The sequence below is a fragment of the Molossus molossus genome, unplaced genomic scaffold, assembly GCF_014108415.1.
Source record: "Molossus molossus isolate mMolMol1 unplaced genomic scaffold, mMolMol1.p scaffold_m16_p_4, whole genome shotgun sequence".
In the NCBI taxonomy this organism is placed as follows: Eukaryota; Metazoa; Chordata; class Mammalia; order Chiroptera; family Molossidae; genus Molossus; species Molossus molossus.
In genome coordinates, this window is record NW_023425377.1 from 79,658,157 (window position 1) to 79,680,087 (window position 21,931).

General features: G+C 43.2%; 1 protein-coding gene and 1 non-coding gene across 4 annotated transcripts; one reads left to right on the plus strand and one right to left on the minus strand.

Annotated features, from left to right (window-relative positions):
• The first annotated feature begins 3,114 nt into the window (after positions 1-3,114).
• LOC118616343 (zinc finger protein 77-like) lies at positions 3,115-15,816 on the plus strand. Of its 3 annotated transcripts, XM_036241924.1 has the most exons (5): positions 3,115-3,213; positions 11,417-11,543; positions 12,816-13,008; positions 13,674-14,029; positions 15,418-15,437. In XM_036241924.1, the coding sequence occupies exons 1-5, from the start codon at positions 3,211-3,213 to the stop codon at positions 15,423-15,425; spliced, it is 687 nt and encodes a 228-aa protein (XP_036097817.1). In that variant the 5' UTR covers positions 3,115-3,210; the 3' UTR covers positions 15,426-15,437. The 3 variants fall into 3 exon arrangements, with proteins under 3 accessions (XP_036097817.1, XP_036097815.1, XP_036097816.1); XM_036241922.1 differs by having other exon boundaries at positions 13,674-15,814; XM_036241923.1 differs by lacking the exon at positions 3,115-3,213 and having other exon boundaries at positions 11,458-11,543; positions 12,790-13,008; positions 13,674-15,816.
• Positions 15,817-21,269: 5,453 nt separating this feature from the next.
• On the minus strand, positions 21,270-21,402 carry LOC118616699. The gene has a single exon (XR_004956675.1). It is a non-coding gene; the product is annotated as a U11 spliceosomal RNA (small nuclear RNA).
• Between the last annotated feature and the right edge of the window lie 529 nt (positions 21,403-21,931).

Consider the following 21,931-nt stretch of genomic DNA (forward strand, 5'->3'; position numbering starts at 1 on the left):
GAGAGAGAAACATCAATGTGAAAGGGACACATCGAGTGGTTGCCACCCACACGACCCAACCAGGGCCGGGGACAAACTGCAACCGAGGTACGTGCCCTTAGCGGGAACTGAACCCGGGTCTCTGGACCGCAAGCCAACGCTCTAACCGCTGAGCCAAACTGGCCAGGGCCAAAAGGTGTAGATGTTTATCAATGGATGAATGTTATTGAAAGTTTGTCCACCTGGTTCCAGCAAAGCCCAACACTACACGCAGAGAATTGCAGTGGAAAAAGATTGGCTATTTTGTTATGAATGGTGCCACCTAAGAGAACAAGAAGCTGATGCTTAAAGGCCTTAGCTCCTTGAATTTTTGCAGACAAACTTTAGAGAGCAAAATCATGTGTCATAATGAGTAAGGGGTTTGGGGTTATGGGTCCTGCTGATTGGGCAAGAGTGAGGTAAGGGTAGTAAATCATAATTTCAGATCTTGAGGTCAGCATTGGTGTCCCTCAGTCTTGTTGAATGGGGACATGGCCAGTGGTCATTCTGCTTTAGGACTCTGGAGCTGAAACACAAGTTGGGTCATGATTTTTTTTTTTTTATCCTCACCCGAGGATATTCCTCCATTTTTTTTGTACAGATAGAGTAGGAGGGAGAGAAAGGAAGGGAGGGAGAGAGAGAGAAACATCGACGTGAAGGGACATATCGAGTGGCTGCCACCCACACGACCAACCAGGGCTGGGGACAAACTGCAACCGAGGTACGTGCCCTTAGCGGGAACCGAACCCGGGTCTCTCCGGACCACAGGCCGACGCTCTAACCGCTGAGCCAAACTGGCCAGGTCATGATTTTATCTTTAACAGAAACCCAAACCTTGTGACCCCTTAGTCAAGGAATGGCCATTGTTTCTGGCTGTGTTAGGAGGTTAATGACTAGACTAATAAGGGATAGGGCTAATAGGACATGCTTCGAAGAAACTGAATAGAGGGCTGGGGCTTCCTATTACATCAAAATCATACATTAAATCAGGACCCTTGGTTTCAGTTGATGGTTTGCTTTATGTGCTGGAAAACATCTTAACAATGCACCTTACTTGGTTATCTTGATGTGCAGGGGTAGAAGCTACACATCTTGTGACTTTTATTCTATGCTATTATTATTTCTGCCATCTTGGTTATTTTTCCTGAAGTTTTTTTTTTTTTTAATTTTTTAATTTTTATTTATTTATTTAGGTACGTGCCCCTTGCGGGAACCGAACCTGGGACTCTCTGTTCCACAGGCCGACGCTCCAACCGCTGAGCCAAACCAGCCAGGGCTATTTTTCCTGAAGTTTAACAGGCCCTAGGCCAAGCAATTTTTATAATGGTTAACAGGGTGCTATGTGACTTCCTTCTTGTGGCTGTTAGTGCAAATTAGCATACAGACCTTTTAAAATTTTAATTAAAGATATTTTCTGAGGGGCCTTCACTTCCTGGTTTCATGACTGGATAAACAAAATATAGCATATACATAGGATGGAATATTATTCAGCCATAAAAAGGAATGAAGCTTTGTTAGGTGCTGCAATTTGAAAGAACTTTCCAAATATCATGCTAAGTGAAATCAGCCAGACACAAAAGGCCACATAGTGATTCACTTTATATCAAAATACGGCTGTCCCTCGCCACATCGTGCTTTGAATTCGGGGCTTCCCTCTATCGCGGTTAAGCTGCTAAAGTCAAATGTGAAATCGCCAGGGATGACTGTATATAAATAAAGAATCCTGCTTCACGGAAATTCATTTATCTCGGTCTGGAACTGATTAACCGCGATAAACGAGGAACTACTGTATCCAGAATACGGAAATCCATAGGGACAGAAAGCATTTGAATGGTGGCCAGGAGGTAGGATTATGGGTATTATGGCCTTTAAGTTTGCTTTTAAAAATAGAGATGTACCGATATCAATTGTTTCATCACCAAAAAGGATTTACTCTGGGGAAAAAAATTACACTGCAGTGCATACAGACATGGCAAGCCACATGCACACTGAACTCGCCACCGTTGGCAAGGTATTTATACAGTGGGAAAAAAAGGAAGCTAAGGGGAGTGACAGTTACAACCATAGAGCTTTATTGTAAGCACAGAATTCTTCGTGTCAAGTTTTGACGATGTGTGTGAGAACGTCAACATCCTGAGAACTCCTCACATGAGCCCTAGCTCCTCCACAGATCCTCCCAACTGATTGTTTGTTTCAAGTCTGTTAATCTTCCATCAAATTGCAACCTTTTACATTTCAAAATTCACAGGGACTAAAATCCTGATCTGACTCAATTTCTCTTGCAGTGTAAAATGCACACCTAAGAATTCCAATATCTCACCTGTGGCTGTACTGAAACTAGGCCTGTAAGTCAGCTGGGTCCACAGGGTTCCACTTCCGGTGGAGACAAAGTACCTGGGGTCACAGGTTGCTGACCTCAAGCCTCAATGTGGGGACAGGGCCTCACGGTGTCAAACCTCACAAGTGAAAATCTATTCTGACACTGCCTTGCACACGGTCCCTTCAATGAATGAATGTTATTAAACAAAGGGCACAAATCCACTGTGACCTCGCCCCAATGCCGACCCTTGACCCTTCGATCGGGACCTGCCCCCGGCTCCTGACAAGGAAAGATCCACGGGGAAACTTCAGTCCTGTCCAAGAGGAGGGCAAGATTATGCCCCTGAGCTGCGCACAGACGCGGGGTGGCCTGGGTAGGAGCGGGTTGGCTCGCAGTCCAAGTCGTGCGCCGGAGGGTGCGGCTCGGCAGGGAAGGGCTGAAGCCAATATTTCCTACAGCCTTAGGGTTCAGCCCTGCGACCTCTACCTCCGCCCATTACTCAGGCTCCCAGGTCTGTGACTGTCCAATGAGGGAAGACGGAGGCGGGGCCCAGAGCGGGTCTCAAAACTCTCCAATCATGGCCTGGTGGCGTGACGGAATTATGCCCAATCAGGATCCTTAGAAAAGGAACAGCCTGGAGTCCCATCCAATCAAGTCGCGGATGCCTGCAGCACTTGTCCAATCTGTGAAGGGACCGAGCGGTCACCGCCGGAGGCGGGCTCCCTCGCATCCAGCGTAGACGTCTCTCCCCGCCGGCGGAGGCGCTCTTGCGTACCTGCGCGAGGGGCCCTAGGTGTCCTGTCAGTGTCTCAGGACGCTGCGCCGAGCCGCGGCGGGGACGACGCCCTGAGAGCCCGGAGCGCGGCCTCGAGATGGTGAGTGCTCGGAGCGGGCGGAGACCGGGATAGGTTGGTTCGAACCGGCAAGAACCGGCTGGAAGCGGCACTTGGCTCGCATCTTCTGCCACACCAACCCTTCCTAGTCTCCTTTCTCGGTTGCGGGGTCGGCCCCAGCGTCGTGTCCCGGCTCCGAGTCCCTGGCCGAGCTGGGGGACCGAGGAAGGACCAGGCGACCGCCATCGCGGGCGGCCAGCGGCTGGGGGCGGGGCGAGGGGGGAAGGACCTGATCTGGACCTGACAGATAACGTCCCATGAGACACGGTTCAAAGACTGGTGCGTGGACCTCAGAGCTGTGCCCGCGTCTCCCATCAGAACCGGGCTTTGCTTTTCCGTGGCGGGAGGGTGAGCAGGAAGGCGGTGTCACAGCAGCCGGCCTCCCTGTGCTCAGCGAATTATCCGCTCAGTTCCGCGGGGCCTCATCCACATCTCAGTGCCCGTTCCGATTGGGGGGCAGGGGGCGGGGGGGGGGGGCAATGTCTGAGCCCGTCGGGAGGACAGAAGGCTAGTAAAGCTTGGATAAAAGATAGGAAATTGTGAACACTTGGTCAAACCTGTGACATTTGAAAAATCCAAGCTTTGTGAAGAGAGACTTTTATTCGAAAGAGTTACTGCACAGGGTGAGGAGAAGACTGCATTCGGGGCAGGGGCTGTGCATTATGGAGAACTCAGATGTGTCTCAAGAGTTGGGCTTTGAGTTTTGCTTTTATAGAGGGTAGTCAACAAAAGTAGGAAGGATCAGGTGTGGTTGGGATGGCAGGTCCCCCAGGCCAGTGTGTTCTCAGGAGGGGGTGTCTGTGGGCTAAAGCTGAGCACAGGCCTGAATCCAGGGTTTTGGGGGTAGGAGAGAAGCTGAACCAAAGTCTGGCCAACAAGCCTTTGTTCTTGGAGGAACAGTTCAGCCAATCATTTAGGACTCAGAGAATGGGATATGGGGTGTCTGCCTCTGGCTTTGTCATAGGTAAACATAGGAAATATCTGAGAGTCAACTAAGTCAGTGGTTCTTGCAATGTGCCCTTTTCAGAACAAATGGTTGGGGTGGACCCTTTCATCTTCATGGCTGTTTCCAGAACAGGGTCAGGAAGGATTGATTCAGCATTGTCACCCAACACCAGTGAGCAGCCCCTTGTGTGTCCAGCTCAGCACTAAGAGCTTCCCCTTATTCCAGCCTCAGGTTTCGGCAGATGTAAAATGACTGAATTCCTTTTGCCTCATTTCTTCATGTTAATGAGGGTAGTTAAATGTTTCAAGTCTCTGTCCTGCCAACCCATGTTATTCCTCCACTTAACCAGAGATGCTTCTGAAGAAAAGTGTGTCAAATACAGTAAATGTCCTCTCTTTTATTAGAATTGTGGGGGAAATGCACACAGTTTCACACCTTCATGCAAAGTTGGTGGAAATATGGATTGAAAAGATTCATAAAGCCTAGCCGGTGTGGCTCAGTGGATTGAGTCATTGTCCCATGGACTGAGAGGTCCTGGTTTGATTCCCGGTCCGGGCACATGCCTGGGTTATGAGCTCAATCCCCAGTGCAGGGTATGCAGGAGGCAGCCGATTGATGTTTCTCTCTCATGTCGATGTTTCTCTCTCTCCCTCTTTCTCTAAAAGATCAATAAAAACATTTTTAAAAAAAAGGTTCATAAAAGTCGTAGTGACTTTTCCACTCAGCACAGAGTTTGTGACACTGTGATCCTGTCTCACTTCCTATTCATAGCTGATGTCAAAGAGTAATGCACATTTTGTGAATTGTGACCTGTGATGGCATCATCCACAGAGCTGCTGGAGTTAAGTGTGATTTGTTAAAACAAAGTAAGACTGGGAAGGTCAGAACCTTTGGATTTTACTGTTGGAGGGAAATTGATGAATTTGAGAGTTAATTTGGGTCAGGACTTTTGCTTACCTCCTTGGTGAGAGTTGAGGCCCTGGAGAAGGCATTGTTTCCACACTGAGGAGGGAGAGCAGGGTGTATAGGGATCTAAAGTTTGGTTTCCGGGGGCTCAGGGCCCCCTCACTCCTTCCCTGGGTGGGGCCACCCTGGACTACCTGTCAACAGGGAGGGCCTGGCCCCCAGATCCGGAGGTAAAGGTGTTTGGGTTGCCTTGTGCACTGTAGGAAGCAGGCTGTGATCTGAGCTGGCTTTCATCGGACCACTCTTCCCTTTTTTTCCTGGAGAGGACAGAACTTTCTATTAAGTTGACTTTGGGATCACCATTTTCACCCTATATTGAAAGGAAACCAGAAAATTTCAAGAAACTTTAATCTCCTCTAGAAATAGAACATAATACTTCCAGTTTCATCTCCAGATTCTTGTTGTCCTCATCTATTCCCTGATAGTTTTGTGGTGGAGGCAGGTGGGTCACCCGGGCACCTAGGGAGAAGGAGACTAAGTGGTATCTTTTATTATGATTGTTGTTATTATTTTAATCCTCACCCGAGGGTATTTTTCCATTTATTTTCAGATAGAGTGGGAGGGTGAGAGAGAGAGAGAAACATTGAGAGAGAGAAAGAGAGAGAGACACACACACACATCGATGTGATGAAACTTTGAGAGAGAGAAACATCGATGTGAGAGAGACACACTGATTGGTTGGTTGCCTTCTGCACAGCCCCTACCAGGGTTGGGGACAAACCCCATCAGGAATCGAACCCATGACTCTTTGGTCCATGGGCTGATTCTCTAACCACTTAGGCAAACTGGCCAGAGCTAAGTGGTATCTTTTCAAATGTCATTATCTTCCTGTCACTGTATGTGGAACTGAAATAGATTTAAAATTTTTTTAACCATGGCTGGTTTGGCAGGGTCTCAGGTTCGATTCTCAATCAAGGGCACGTACCTGGGTTACAGGTTCATCCCCAGCACTGGTTGGTTTGTGTGGGAGGCAACCAATATGTCTGTCTCTCACATCAATGTTTCTCTTTCTCTATCCCTCCCTCCTTTCCACTCTATCTAAAAAATCAATGGAAGCCCTGGCTGGTTTGCTCAGTGGTTAGAGCGTTGGCCCGTGGACCAGAGAGACCCAGGTTCAGTTCCCGCTAAGGGCACACACCTTGGTTGCAGTTTGTCCTTGGCTCCGGTTGGGGTCGTGTGGGTGGCAGCCAGTCGATGTGTCTCTCTCACATTGATGTTTCTCTCTCTTCCTTTCTCTCTCCCTCTTGCTCTATCTGAAGATGAATGCAAAAGTGTCCTTGGGTGAAGATAAAAAAAAATCAATGGAAAAATATCCTCCCGTGAGGATTAACGAAAATAATAATAAAATGTTTAAATTACAGTTTACATTCAGTATTATTTTGTATTACTTTCAGGTGTACAGCATAGTGGTTAGACAGTCATATACTTTACAAACTGTTCCCCCTGATAATTCTAATACCCAGCTGGCACCATACATAGTTCTACAATATTATTGACTATATTTTCTATGCTGTACTTTACGTCCCCATGACTTTTTTGTAACTACCAATCTGTACTTCTCAAACCCTCACCTTTTTCACCCAACCCCCAGTCTCCATCCCTGTGAGAACCCTCAGTCTGTTCTTTGTATCAGTGAGTCTCTTTTGGTTTTGTTTGTTCATATTGTTCTTTAGATTCCACATATAAGTGATGTCATGTGGTATTTGTCTTTCTCTCACTGACTTATTTCACTTTGCATAATACCCTCTATGCCCATTCATATGGTCACAAATGGTAAGATTTTATTCTTTTTAATGGCCAAGTAATATTCCATTGTATATATGTACCACAGCTTTTTAAAACTCACTGGTCTATCAATGGACACTTGGGTTGATTCCATAGCTTGGCTATTGTAAATAATGCTGCAGTGGACATAGGGGTGCATATATTCTTTGGAATTAGTGTTTTGGGTTCTTTTGGATATATATCCAGAGTGGAATTACTGGGTCATAAGGCAGTTTCATTTTTAAGTTTTTGAGGAACCTCCACACTGTTTTCCACATTGGCTGCACCAATCTGCATTCTCACCAACAGGGCACGAGGGTTTCCTTTTCTCCACTTTCTCAATGATGGTTGTTTGTTGATTTATCGATGATACCCATTCTGACAGGTATAAGGTGTTATCTCATTGTGGTGTTAATTTGCATTTCTCTGATGATTAGTGTTGTTGAGCATCTTTTGTGTCTATTGGCCATCTCTTTGGAGAACTGTCTGATTAGGTCCTTTGCCCATTTTTAATTGGATTGTTTGTTTTTTTGGTGTTGAGATGTATGAGTTCTTTATAAATTTTGTATATTAACCCCTTATCAGATGTATTATTAGTGATTTTGATTTTTGAATATTATATTTTAACTAACACCCCTGCTATGATCAATTATAAATTTAATATTTAACTATAGGATTGGAAGATTTCTAAATACTAAATCTTGTCGTCTGGTACTAGTGAAGTTTAGTGTTTTCCTTTTGTAAATCTTTTTCCACTTTCTTGTTTTCCATGGCCACATTGTCTAGGACTTCATAGGTGTACAATCCTGTACATGCTCATTCTCACCTTCTTGTTCCTGATCTCAGAGGGAAAAGTGGTAACATTTTACTGTTAAATAGGAAATTGACTCTGGGCTTTATGTAGACACCATTTCTTTCTGTCTATGTGTGTTCCCTTCTTGTCTTTAGTTGTATTGTCATCAATGAGCAGTGACATGAGACCAGCATGGCCTCAGTATTTATGGACTGGAAGCCTATGGTTAGTGTGCATTTTTTTCTTTTCATCAATGGGATAAATTATACTCATTGAACAATCAGTATTTAATCTATTTTGCCTTTCTGGAATGAAATGAACTTGCTTTTGATTTGGTATGCTTTTTATACATTTATGTATTAGCTTTCCTTTTTAAAAGGCTTTGCCTCTATGTTTGTGAATGTTTTTGCCAATGAATATTTTTTGAATTGTCCCTTTCTAGTTTTGGTAATACTCTGTTTTTTTTCTCTCTACAATTTAAAATCACTGATTTTTTAATATTTAGTACCTGGCCTAGGAACCATTTGAGAATTACATTTAGTATATGGGGATAGTTGAACTGACTGATTTTTTTTTTTTTTAATCCCCATCCAAGGACATTTTTGCATAGAGCGAGAAGGAGAGAGAGAGGAAGAGAGAGAGAGAGAAACATCGATGTGGGAGAGACACATCGACTGGTTGCCACCCGCATGACCCCAACCAGGGCCAGGGACCGAACCGCAACTGAGGTACGTGGTCTTGGCTGGAATTAAACCTGTGACTCTCTGGTCCATGGGCCTATGCTCTAACCATTGAGAAAACTGGCCAGGACTTCCTTAATAAATTCTTAAATACTGGAGCTTGGTCTCTTGGCATCATGGGAATACATAAAGCATTGACATAGTCCTTTATTTTCATTATCAAGTAACATGTACATTATTGTATGTACTATGTTTATATGACTGGTGGCACAGTAAGTTTGTTTACAGCAGCATCACCACAACCACACAAATAATGCATTGTGCTATGATGGTACAGTGGCTACAAAGAGAGGAATTTTTCAGCTTCATTATAATCTTCTGGGACCACTTTCATATGTGTGGTCCATCCTTGACTGAAATGTTATCTGGTTTGTGACTATACTAGTTTTGCGGTGATTTTTGTTTTTGCTTCTCTTGGTTATATAGACATGTAGGAGTGGAATTGCTGTGTTATGTGGTAACCATGTGCATAATTTTGAGGACCTACCAGGCTGTCTCCCAAAGTGGCTTCACTACTTCTCATTAGACACTTTCCTCACATCCTCGCCAGTACTTGTCTGTCTTCATAGCCATCCTAGTAGTGTGAACAGATATCTGCTTTGGTGTTGACTTGCATTTTCCTGATAAGTAATGTCTAGAATCTTTTATGTGCTTATTGGCCATATGAATTTCTCCTTTGGATAAATATGTACTCACATTCTTTGCCCATTTTTAAATTATATTATTTGTCCTTATCTTGTTGCCTTTTAAAAAGAACTGGTCAGCCCTGGCCCATTTGGCTCAGCAGTTAGAGTGTCGGCCCGTGGACCAATGAGTCTCGGGTTCGATTCCAGTCAAGAGCACGTGCCTTGGTTGCGGTTTGGTCCCCAGCCCTGGTCCGGGTCGTGCAGGAGGCAACCACTCAATGTGTCTTCCTTGCATTGATGTTTCTCTCTCTCCCTTCCTCCCACTCTATCTGAAGATAAATAGAAAAATATCATCCGGCTGGTGTGGCTCAGTGGTTGAGCATTGACCCATGCACCAGGAGGTTGCCAGTTTGATTCCTATTTAGGGCACATGCCCAGGTTGTGGGCCCAATCCCCAGTGGGGAGCATGCAGGAAGCAGCTGATCTATGTTCTCTCTCATCGATGTTTCTGTCTCTCTCCCCTTCTCCCTTCCTCTCCCTTTAAAATCAATAAAAATATTTGCCCTGGCCGGTTTGGCTCAGTGGTTAGAGGATTGGCCTGCGGTCCAGAGAGATCTGGGTTTGATTCCCACTAGGGGTACGTGTCTCGGTTGCGGTTAGTCCCCGGCCCTGGTTGGGTTGTGTGGGTGGCAGCCACTCGATGTGTCCCTTTCACGTTGATGTTTCTCTCTCTCTCTCTCTCCTTGTCTCTCCCTCCCACTCTGAACAAAAAATGAAAAAATGTCCTCGGGTGAGGATAAAAAAAAAAAAAATTAAAATCAATAAAAATATTTTTTAAAAATCCTCAGGTGAGGATTAAAAAACAAATAAATAAAAACTGGTCATATGAGGTTTTCTATATACATTTATGTCTTTTATCAGGTATGTGATTGGCAAATCCCAGTTGCAACCCTGGTTGAAGTAGTGCTGCCTTTTCTGTACCTGATGTAGTTGTTTTTTTGTTTTGTTTTGTGATTTTTAGAACACATTTTTTTTAAATCTCAATTTTTGAAATAATTGTTTGCTCTTTATTTTATTGGTACAGTGTCATTCAATATTGCTCTAAAATACACATTAGCTAGTTTTTTTCTCTCTTTTTAAAAGTTGCCTTTGGGCCCTGGCCGGTTTGGCTCAGCGGTTAGAGCGTCGGCCTGCGGTACAGAGAGACCCGGGTTCGGTTCCCGCTGAGGGCACGTACCTCGGTTGCAGTTTGTCCCCGGCCCTGGTTGGTCGTGCGGGTGGCAACCACTCGATGTGTCCCTTCACATCGATGTTTCTCTCTCTCTCTCTTCCTCTCTCTCCCTCCCGCTCTGTCTGAACAAAAAATGCAAAAATGTCCTCGGGTGAGGATTAAAAAAAAAAAAAAAAAAAGTTGCCTTTGGCTCTATTACCATTAGATCCCTCAGTGATTCTTCATTGTGGGATAATTTTTCTCAGATTCTGGGCACTTGGTTGTTTATTTGTGAGGCCCTGCTGGCTTGAAAGTTTCTTCAGGAACCAGGTTCTCCTCTTACCCAGGTGTGCCAGACCCCAGGTTGGCCTACACCTATGTCTATAGTGTCCATCTCATTCTGGGACTGGTTTTGTCTTTGCCTCTGTCAAATATGAGGTAACTAGACCAGGCTCCTCAAAACTGTTGACTTCCAAGGTAAGATCCATTTATATCAAGTGGTGCCGGAAATCACAGTGTTCATGAATTTCTGACATTCTGGTTCCAGGTCTTGGAGCTGACAAAGAAATAACTTTTGAGCAAGCCAAGTATTCGATTCTACATTATCTGAATGATGATCTTATTTTCAGTCTTTAACATACTTAGAATCTGCTATATCTCAGTAATAATCATTCTTAAAAATATTTTTATTGATTTTTTTTTTTTTTAGAGAGAGAGGAAGGGAGAGATAGAAACATTGATGTGAGAGAGAAACATTGATTGGCTGCCTCCTGCACATTCACTACTGGGGATTGAGCCCACAGCCCAGGCATGTGCCCTGTCTGGTAATCGAACCAGGACCTCTCAGTCCATGGGATGACGCTTAATCCACTGAGCCACACTGGCTGGGCTAAAAATCATTCTTTTTAGTTTATGTGGCTACGTTTATATATACCACTTGTACTTTGCTTCAAGGTTCCAAGCCTTTATTACCACTGAGTGTACTGCATTTGATTTGCTTGCTTATTGTCATTTCCCCCCGAAAAGCATGAGCTCAGGAGTCCTAGAAATTGAGTTCCATTCCCTGTTGGCCTCCCCCATCCTCCCGCACATGTTGGTGAAGAGGTGCCTTGTTAAAATAGAATATGTGTGATGTTTCAGGACACAGTGGTCTTTGCGGATGTGGCTGTGTACTTCACTCGGGAAGAGTGGGCTTTGCTGGATGGTGCTCAGAGGAAGCTCTACAGAGAAGTGATGCTAGAGACCTTCAGGAACCTGGCCTCAGTGGGTAAGGATGGCTTTATCCCTCACTTACTCTTTTAGGGAAAAAGTATTTCTTACAAATGTCTTTTTAATTGGGTCCAAGGAAGGGAAGTATGTTGAAAATAAATAAACAAACAGATGCAATCCAAGTCTTCATGGAACCTATCCAGAGTCAAATATCTTTTTCATGATAAAATATGTATTAAATTTACTTTTTATTTCTCTTGAACAAAAGTCTAAGGTTCCCTAATTTTTATGTGTGAGCATAGTTTCTGGTTTGTTGTGGGGAAGTGAGAGAGCAGCTTTACGGTTTTCACCCTTGAGATAGTTACACTGAGATTAATACATATTTGACATGGTCACACTGTAATTAAATCCACACTGTACATCATCACTGGCCATGAAACCCAAATATGGGCTCTTCTTATAGATTGTTTGTTGCCCTCCATCCTCTATGATGAAGACCTATTCTCCAGGGTGCAGGGCATTGGCCAAACACGCCATCTATCTCCTAGTGGCAGCTGGGGATTGTGAAGAAAGGCTTCATCTAGTGCCTCTGTGTCTGAGAACTCCAGAGAACGAAAACCCTCAGGAGGAATAGATTCTGGATAAAGGATTGATATTCGGACAAATCTGTTAGAATCATGACTTAATCTGTGTTTGAGAAGGGTGACATTTTACATTTACCTAGCTTTTCTGTTGGACTTTTTATGTAGCCTCACTCACATGGGAAACCTTTCTGTGTCTTCTCTTGTAAAGGGAGCATTTGGACACAACATTTTGCCCAGTTCATCCCTACTTTGCATTTTTTATTTATCTTTATTTGGTCTTTATCTTTTTTGTAGTATTTCTTAGTGAGCAGGCTGCCATTTTGACTCAGTTTTTTTATTATTGCCAAAGTTCCAAATAGCAAAAGTTGTTAGAGTTTTTCTTTGCTTACAAATTTATTGGTCCTACCCAGCTGGTGTGGCTCAGTGGTTGAGCATCGATCCATGCACCAAGAGATCGCCGGTTCGATTCCCGCTCAGGGCACATGCCCAGGTTGTGGGCCAAATCCCCAGTGGGGGACATGCAGGAGGCGACCAATAGATGTTCTCTCTAATCGATGTTTCTATCTCTCTCTCCCTCTTCCTTCCTCTCTAAAATCAATAAAGAAAAAAAAATTTTTTTTTAAATTAATGGTCCTTATAAAATTTGTTTACAGTTTTGGACCAGTATATGAAAATAAATCCATACATTGTTCTTTTCTTTATTTCACTGTTCTTTCCCAGGAAATTTAATTGAATTATGCTATCAGTTGTTACAGATTGTTTCACTCAAGTTAAAACCCGTGCATCATGTCCTGGGCAGGATACTTTGGAGAATGAAATATCCAGTGAAGAGAAAATACTAAGATTCACAAGAGATGACGACTCCTGGTCTGTTTTTAGAGAAAACTGTACAATTTATAACATTGCAGATCAGCACCAACCTAAAGAGAGGCATTTGAGGTAAGTGACACAGGGGAATAGGGAATCTCAGCAGAGTGTTAGACTAACTTGAAATTAAAGACAAAGTATAAACTTAGCTAATTAATAGTATACTCAGAGAATTTTCACACTATTTTAATAAATGTGATGTAGATATTGAGTGTTTGAAACAGAATTTAGATGGAAACAATGATCAGGAAACTCTGGATGGCCCTATTTTATTTATTTATTTATTTTTTATTTATTTATTTTTTATCCTCATTCGAGGACATTTTTCCATTTTTTGTACAGACAGAGTGGGAGGGAGAGAGAGGAAGAGAGAGAGAGGGAATCATCGATGTGAAAGGGATACATCGAGTGGTCGCCACCCGCACGACCAACCAGGGCTGGGGACAAACTGCAACCGAGGTACATGCCCTTAGTGGGAACCGAACCCGGGTCTCTCCGGATCGCAGGCGGACGCTCTAACCACTGAGCCAAACCGGCCAGGGCTGGATGGCCCTATTTTAGCTCAGCCAGAGCAATAAGCTTATTTCATGATGGAACAATGCAGACACTGCCAAAAACATACCCGTGCATTGAAAATGGTAAATATGTGGTCAAAGTAATCATTAACACCATCAATAATCATTAATAAAGAAATCACTTATGATCATTAATAATAGTGTGCTTCCTGTTTTGAACAGAAGTCATCTTGTGGAGAGTCTCTGTGAAACTAATGAACATAATCAATGTGGAGGCTCCCTGAACCAGATCACAGATCTTCCTGTGAATGAGAGACATCCGACTGGAGCTAAATACTATGAATGCACCAAGTGTGGAAAAGTCTTCAAGGATTGTTCTTTCCTTATAAATCAGCAAAGATCTCCCACTGGACACAAACCTCATCCATGTGTGGAATGTGGACAAGCCTGTGGGTTGGTTTCATGCCAGAGTACTCAGGTGGAAACTGACCTTGTGGAGAAACCCTATAAATGTCAGGATACTGGGAGAGCATCTAAGAAATACGTGAAGAGTCTCAGTAATAAAGGCTCTATTGAGTGTAAGAAATGTGGAAAAACTTTCACTTGTTACTCAGCCTTTCGGGGACATGTGAGAGGTCAGTGTGGACAGAAAATCCATGTGTGCAAAGTATGTGGGAAAGGCTTTATGTATTACTTTTACCTTACGGGACATGTAAGAACTCACACTGGAGAGAAATCCTATGAGTGTAAGGCATGTGGGAAAGCTTTCAGTAGTCTGAAATACTTTAGAAGACATGTGAGAACACACAGTGGAGCGAAACCCTATGTATGTAAGGAGTGTGGGAAAGTCTACAGGTATCTCACAAATCTGCAAGAACATGCAAGAACGCACAGTGGGGAGAGACCCTATGTATGTCAGCACTGTGGGAAAACCTTCAGTCGTCACTCCTCCCTTCGAGGGCATGTGAGAACTCACAGTGGAGTGAAACCCTATGAATGTCAGCAATGTGGAAAAGCTTTCAGGTTTCCTGCAAACCTGCAAGTACATGTGAGGACACATACTGGGGAGAGACCCTGTGAATGTCAGCACTGTGGGAAAGCATTTAGGTATGCTGCCTCCCTGCGAGTTCATGTGAGGACACACACTGGGGAGAGACCCTATGAATGTCAGCAGTGTGGCAAAGCCTTCACTAGTCACTCTTACCTTCAGAAACATGTGAGAACACACAGTGGGGAGAAATCCTATGAATGTAAGGAGTGTGGGAAAGCTTTTAGGCAGCTTCAACATTTTCAAGGTCATATGAGAATACATAGTGGAGTGAAACCCTATGAATGTAAAGAATGTGGGAAATCCTACAGTTTTCTCTCATCCCTTCGAATACATGTGAGAATGCACAGTGGGGAGAGGCCCTTCGAATGTCAGCAATGTGGGAAAGCCTTCAGTCGTCTCTGCTCCCTTCAAGGACATATGAGATCACACACTGGGGTGAAACCCTATGAATGTAAGGAGTGTGGGAAAACCTTCAGGTATCCTGACAACCTGCGAGTACACGTGAGGACACATACTGGGGAGAAACCTGATGAATGTCAGTACTGTGGGAAAGCTTTCAGGTACCCCACATCCCTGCGAAAACATGTGAGAACACACAGTGAAAAGAATACCTGAATGTCGGCAATGTGGGAAAGCCTTCATGCATCTTGAATATCTGTCGGCACATGTGAAGGCACATGATGGACAGAAACTGAATACGAGGACTGTGGGATGCTTTCATTTTTCTTTAAAATTTTGTTGTAAATGTGAGCGAACACACTGGAAAGAAACTATGGATGGAAAGAATGTGGAAAAACCTTCAGATGTAGCACTTCACTTATTTTGTACATGAAAATTCAGAGCAGGATTGAAATCTTTTACTTATAAATATGGTATTGCCTTTGTAAATGGCTCATTATTAATAATGATTTTCAGTGTATTAATTTCTGGCTCATGTTGCTGATATGAAAGCTTGAGGTAAGAAATATTTCTTTATGTCCCTTCATCTGTACTACACATATTTTATTATCTTGGGTTTTAAATGATTGTATAGTTGTATAAAACTTGTTCATTTCCATTACAGTTACTTTTGGACATAGGGGTATTAAGTGTTATTTTTCCCCTCATAATTTAGTGATTTTTATTGTGTCAAATTTACAGTTGGGGAAACTGAGGCTCAGAGAGCCAACGTGACTTGCTGAATATCATATAACAGTTAAGAGTTGCTAGGGCTTCTCTTTTTTTAATGGCTAAACTTTGTTTATATTTGTAAATTCTGAGTGGTAAATATATTATTCCTTTCATATTTTGCTTTAAAAAATTAAAATTAGTTTACATTCAGTATTATTTTGTATTAGTTTCAAGTGTAACAGCATAGTGGTTAGATTAAGTGGTTTTTAAAAATTATTTTTTATGTGAAACGATAAGATTTTAGATGAAAGGTTTTTTGATTTCTACTTTTCATTATGTTTTTATTTTTTTTTTTTATTTTTTTTTTTAATCCTCACCCGAGGATATTTTTCCATTTTTTGTACAGATAGAATGGGAGGGAGAGAGAGAAAGGGAGAGAGAGAGAGAGAGAAACATCGACGTGAAGGGACACATCGAGTGGTTGCCACCCGCACGACCAACCAGGGCCGGGGACAAACTGCAACCGAGGTACGTGCCCTTAGTGGGAACCGAACCCGGGTCTCTCTGGACCGCAGGCCGACGCTCTAACCGCTGAGCCAAACTGGCCAGGGCTCATTATGTTTTTAGTATGTGATCATGATATGAGACCTCTGTTGTTTAAATTTCTTTTCTGGTTCACTGCTGCAGATACTGGAATTTCCTGACTTGATATCTACCCTTCCCTTTAGTCTTTATTATTGAAACTTGTATCTTTCACATTTATTTGTTGCTAGTGGATACCACATCTATGTTCCTTGCAGTAGTCAGTAACTGTGGTTACAAAGAGAGACCTCACAGTGTGACAGTGAAGGCTGATGTCTAGATGATTCCATGTATTGTGTTGTCAACAGGTGTAAGGTGGGAAGCTATATCTTTCCCATCTTCCTTCTGTTAGGTCAAGAGAAGAGGAAGAGTTTGGAAATGAAGAAGGCACGGCTCTCAGATCTCTACCATCAGGAGACAGGGATATGGGAACTGAGTGGGCCTGAGATACAGCACATTCTTCTGACCTCTGGCTCTGCTCCTCTGGAACAGCCCCAATCAAACAAATGATTGATTTTTTTTTTTCTCTCAGGTAGCAGATTCTACAGACATTTCCAGGAGCTCCCCCATCATGGACCCTCTTTGGTTTTCAGGTTCACATGGATCCTTACATTTTCCCGTAGCTCTTTGATGTCCAACAGGCCAGTTCTTCAGGCTGTGGAACTTAGCAATCTTCTCTCATCCTGTCACCCCATCATCTCCAGGACCTCTCCTAATAACATGATTTTTGTAGGAAGCATCTTGTTCTCTACTGGCAGATCCTTTTTCTGCCTCCACCTGACACATTTAACGCTGGAGCCACAAATACAGGAAACTTACCTCCCAGGATGCATTGTTCAGAGGCTGCACTGAGCTTGCATTTCTTGTTTCTGGATGCTTCCATGGTTGAAATAAGCATTTGTAAATACATTTGTGGAAGTTTATAGCTGAACGCTCTGTAAATGATAAGCCCGGTATGTTTAATTATGTTCAATTTTCATATGTGATTACCAAGTGTTTAATTCTTTCATTTTTTATATATGATTCGAACAGTGAATTTTTTTTTCAGATGGAGTTTTCTACATTGTTTCTTAGAAAGCTATTACTTAGATTTTCAAATCTGTTGTATACTGATGCATATTATTATGTTTTATGTTCATTAATTACCTGAGAGTATATGTTAAAATAACCCATTCTAAGAAATAATTTATTCTAATTGTGACCATTTTTTCATATGTATTCTGGGGTAATAGTATTAAATACATAATACCTTTTGAAAGTATTTTCTGGTTTGTTTTCCTTCATTTTTATGCAGCTCAACAGGGTGGGAGAGGAAGTGGACGTGTGTATCTTCCCTAGTTGTCTGTGGAAAACTGGGACAGAGTGTTCTAGGTTAGGTGAGCACTTTAGATGTGGTGTGAATAAGTTAGGAGATGGAGCTTCAGTTTACAGGCATAAGTGTCTTGAGTAGTAAATTCAATTTTTTCTAGAAATGCTGCTTCTAAATGCTTGTTTTCCAATTGCTCTTAGAGATTTAATGGATAATTGATACCAGAATGGAAACACTTTCCTTCTTACATCTTTTTGCTAGTAATTTTGCTGAATATCCACAGGATGGTAATTGGTTGATAATGCTACTGCCCAGTGATGATCCTTTGTAGGATGAAATAATGGGCCATGCTTTTCTTTTTTCATTCAGCTCACTTATGGTTCTATTGATCTGCCCCAGAAGACAAAGCTTAGTTTGTCTCTGTGTCAGATGGCCTCCAGTGATACTTCTCTGGCCGTGTGCATTCTGGAAGTGTTGTGTTTTCATTTACCTGCTGTAGCTCTATGTCTCAGCTGGTGTGTAAAGTGACGAGTCCCTGAGGGACTTGAGAGAGGAAATGGTCAGTAAAGATACCTGTACTGAGCCCTGGCAGGTGTGGCTCAGTTGGTTGGAGCATCATCCCGTGCACTAGAAGGTGGTGGGTTCAATTCCTGGTCAGACACTCAGGCACCCCCTGGGTTGTGGGTTCGCTCTCAGGTCAGGGCACATGCAAGAGGCAACTGATCAATGTTTCTCTGAAATCAATAATAATAAAAGATACCTGTAGTGAGAGGAAGCTTGTACCTAATCAATTCCAACAATTGTCAGAATGGACTTGACTCTTCAGTGTCATTGATTTACCAATCAATATTACCATTACTCGTGGGGACACTCGCACACTAATAAGGCTCACTATATTGGCACTGAGCTGTCACAGCATGGAAGGTATGGATCACAACCACACAGTGGGATTCCAGGAGTACCCTCTAAGCAGGGATGGGCAGGTGTGCTTACAGTCCCCCTGGACTGGACATTGCTCTCCCAGGAGCTGAAGCGCTTGCGCATACCTGCCCAGCAGGATTCTGGAGTCCAGTCCCTATATTCTCACCTGCAGGGCAGCAGAGTAAGCCCAGAGCAGGGAGCTCGTAGGCAAGATGGAGAGTGCACATCTGTAAAAAGGCTAAAAATGGAACGGGGTCCAAACCACAAAACTCATCGAACATTCTTGCTTCTTGCTAATGCAACTGGTGCCTCTTTGCTAAGTAATTTTAGCTGCCCTTCATTCTCTCTGCTTTTGAGAAAAGAACAATTAAGATATCTAATAATAAAGTTGTTTACCTTCTGACAGCATCGAATCCAGAGTAAAGGGTCACTTTCTTGAACACTCAATATATGTCAAATGTCCTAATATGTTCTTATGGACACATCCTACAGTCCTGCACGAGGTGTGTTCAGCCCCAGTGCTCTGGCCCTGGTTGGGGTCGTGTAGGAGGCAACCCATCAATGTGCCTCTCTCACATTGATGTTGCTCTCTTTCTCTCTCCCTCTCCCCTCCTCCCTTCCACTGTCTCTAGATGGTCAATGGAGAAGTAATCCTTAAGTGAGGATTTAAAAAAAATGAGGAAGGGGCTTCTTACATGGAAGGCTGGCCACTCAACACTTCCAGAGAGAAACAAAGTCCTATGGATCTGCACCATAGTGATGGAATCAGGGTCTCAGATCTCAAATTGTCAATAGAGTGGAGTTCGCTACCGAAATGAGACCTTATATAAACTTGGTAAGACATGGAGAAGAGAAAAGTCAAAGTATCAGAAGATCCACAACCTAAATCTGTGGCCTGGTGGACACATGAGGGCTTGCTGGAAACCTCAAACCTGTGCATTCTTTTCTAAAGACCTGTTCCATGATGCGGGAGCTCATGTAGCTCGTGTGTGGAGGCCAGGACCTCTAAGGAAATTGAAAAGAAAAAGTGGGTTTTGGTTTGGGTACATAGTTGACTGACTGGGCTGGTTATCAGAAAAACAAGCTGTGAGCTGTTGCCCAAGAAGCCCAATGCATTGTCAGTATGGTGGCTCCAAACCCTGAGAGTAATGGTTTCTTCACTAGTACCTTCCAAGCATCATGCAAGCGAGGCCATTGCTGAATTCTAACCTGGGTCATAAAGATGGGGATTCTGGGAAATAGAGCTCCCAGCCTTACCCACAATGAATAACCTTATCTATTTGTAGATTTCATTGACCTTTCACAGTAGCACAGAAATATTCAGTACTTTGAGGAGATAAGATTATGAATATACAGATTTTATATATTTCATATATATAATCTGGGTCCAGAAAGTAGTAAACCAGAACAGTAAAATAATTATTTCAGATAACACTAAAAGCCGATACCGAAATTGATTATAAAATATATACAAGTACATGTGTGTGTATATACTGATTTTAATGGTGTTCCCCCAAATTTCATATCTACTGGGAACCTCAGAATATGACCTTATTTGGAAATAAAATCTTAGCAGATGTAATCAACATAAGGTCACCCTAGTTGGCAGGCTCAGTTGGTTAGAGTATTGTCCTGATATGCCAAGGTTGTGGGTTCAGTCCCCAGTCAGGGCACGTACAAGAATCAACCAATGTGAAGTTTGTCCCTGGCCCTGGTTGGGTCATGCGGGTGGCAGCCACTCAACGTGTCCCTTTCGTATCTATGTCTCTCTCTCTCTCTCTCTCTCTCTCTCTCTCTCTCTCTCTCCCCCACTCTCACTCTATCTGAACAAGAAATGAAAACAATGTCCCCAGGTGAGGATTAAAAAATAAATAAATAAAAGAATCAACCAATGAATGCATAAATGACTGGAACAACAAACTGATGTCTGTCTCTGCCTCTCTCCTGCTTCCTCTCTCTAAAATCAATAAAAATTTTTAGATATCAAGATAAAGTCATACTGAATTAGAGTTGGTCCTAATCTAGTGATGGGTATCCTTCCAAAAAGAGAAAATTTGAACTCAGAGACCTGCACAGAAGACAGACGTGTCTGCACCACGGGAAGACAGAAGCAGAGATTCATGTGATCTGTCTAGAAGCCAAGGAATACAAAGGACTGTAGGCAACCACGGTAACTGAGAGAGGCCTGGGTCGGATCCTCTCTCACAGCTTCCAGAAGGAAACAGTTCTGCCAAAAACTTGATTTCAATGGTGAGAACACAAATTTCTGTTGTTTCAGCCACCCAGTCTGTGGCACTTTGTCATGACACCCCGAGCAAACTAATACACTTCCCGAGGAGGGAGTGGGCCGTGGATATCTGAAGAATGGCCAGAGGCCAGTGTACTTGGAGCAGAGTGAGAGGAGGAGCAAGGACAGCAGAGGTGACAGGACAGAGATGGGGTGGGTGAGCACATCCTGTCATAACTGGCAACCATGATAGACTGACTTTGGTGGTAAGTGACATGGAGCCTAAAAGTGATCTGATGGGGCAGCTTCCCAAGATCCCTCAGTTACCTTGAGAATAGATACTGTTTTCCTAGATCTAGTTGGAAGTCAGAGTTGTCAGAATTTCTTAATGGACTGAATTGGGGTGAAAGGAGGACTCAAGGGTGACCCCATTGTTTTGTACAGGAACAAAGGGCTGGATGGATTTACTGAGATGTAAGTCTTCACCCATGGAGGACTTCGGTGAACTGTGAAGATTCTACTTGCAACATGTTGAAGTGGGGATGAGATTAGGACAAACTAAAGCAGAAGATAAAGGCACAAGAACTATTGGATTTTACTACAATTTTTTTTGGGGGGGAGGGCGCCAGGACCAACAATCACCAGCTGCCAAGGACCAAAAAATTATGCTCCCGAAATCTCTCGATGTCGATTCTGCACGTGGAGCAATCAAGCTGCTCTACGTGTGCCACTCACGACAGAAACCCTTTTAAAAAGGATTTTATGCCCTGGCCGGTTTGGCTCAGCGGTTGGCCGGAGAGACCCGGGTTCGGTTCCCGCTAAGGGCACGTACCTCGGTTGCAGTTTGTCCCCGGCCCTGGTTGGTCGTGCGGGTGGCAGCCACTCGATGTGTCCCTTTCACATCGATGTTTCTCTCTCTCTATCTCTTCCTCTCTCTCCCTCCCACTCTGTCTGTACAAAAAATGGAAAAATGTCCTCGGGTGAGGATAAAAAAAAATAAATAAATAAAAAAATAAAAATAAAAAGGATTTTACTACAATTTAGAAATTAAAACATTTGCCTGGCAGGTGTGGCTCAGTGGATGGAGCATTGTCCAATGGACTGAGAGGCCCCAGTTTGATTTGCAGTCAGGGCACATGCCCGAGTTTTGGGCTTGGTCCCCAGTGGGGTCGTGTAGGAGGCAGCTGATCGATGTTTCTTTCCCACATCGATGTTTCTATCTCTCTCTTCTTTCCCCTCTCTCTCTTTAAAAAAATCAATAAAAACATATTTAAAAAAAT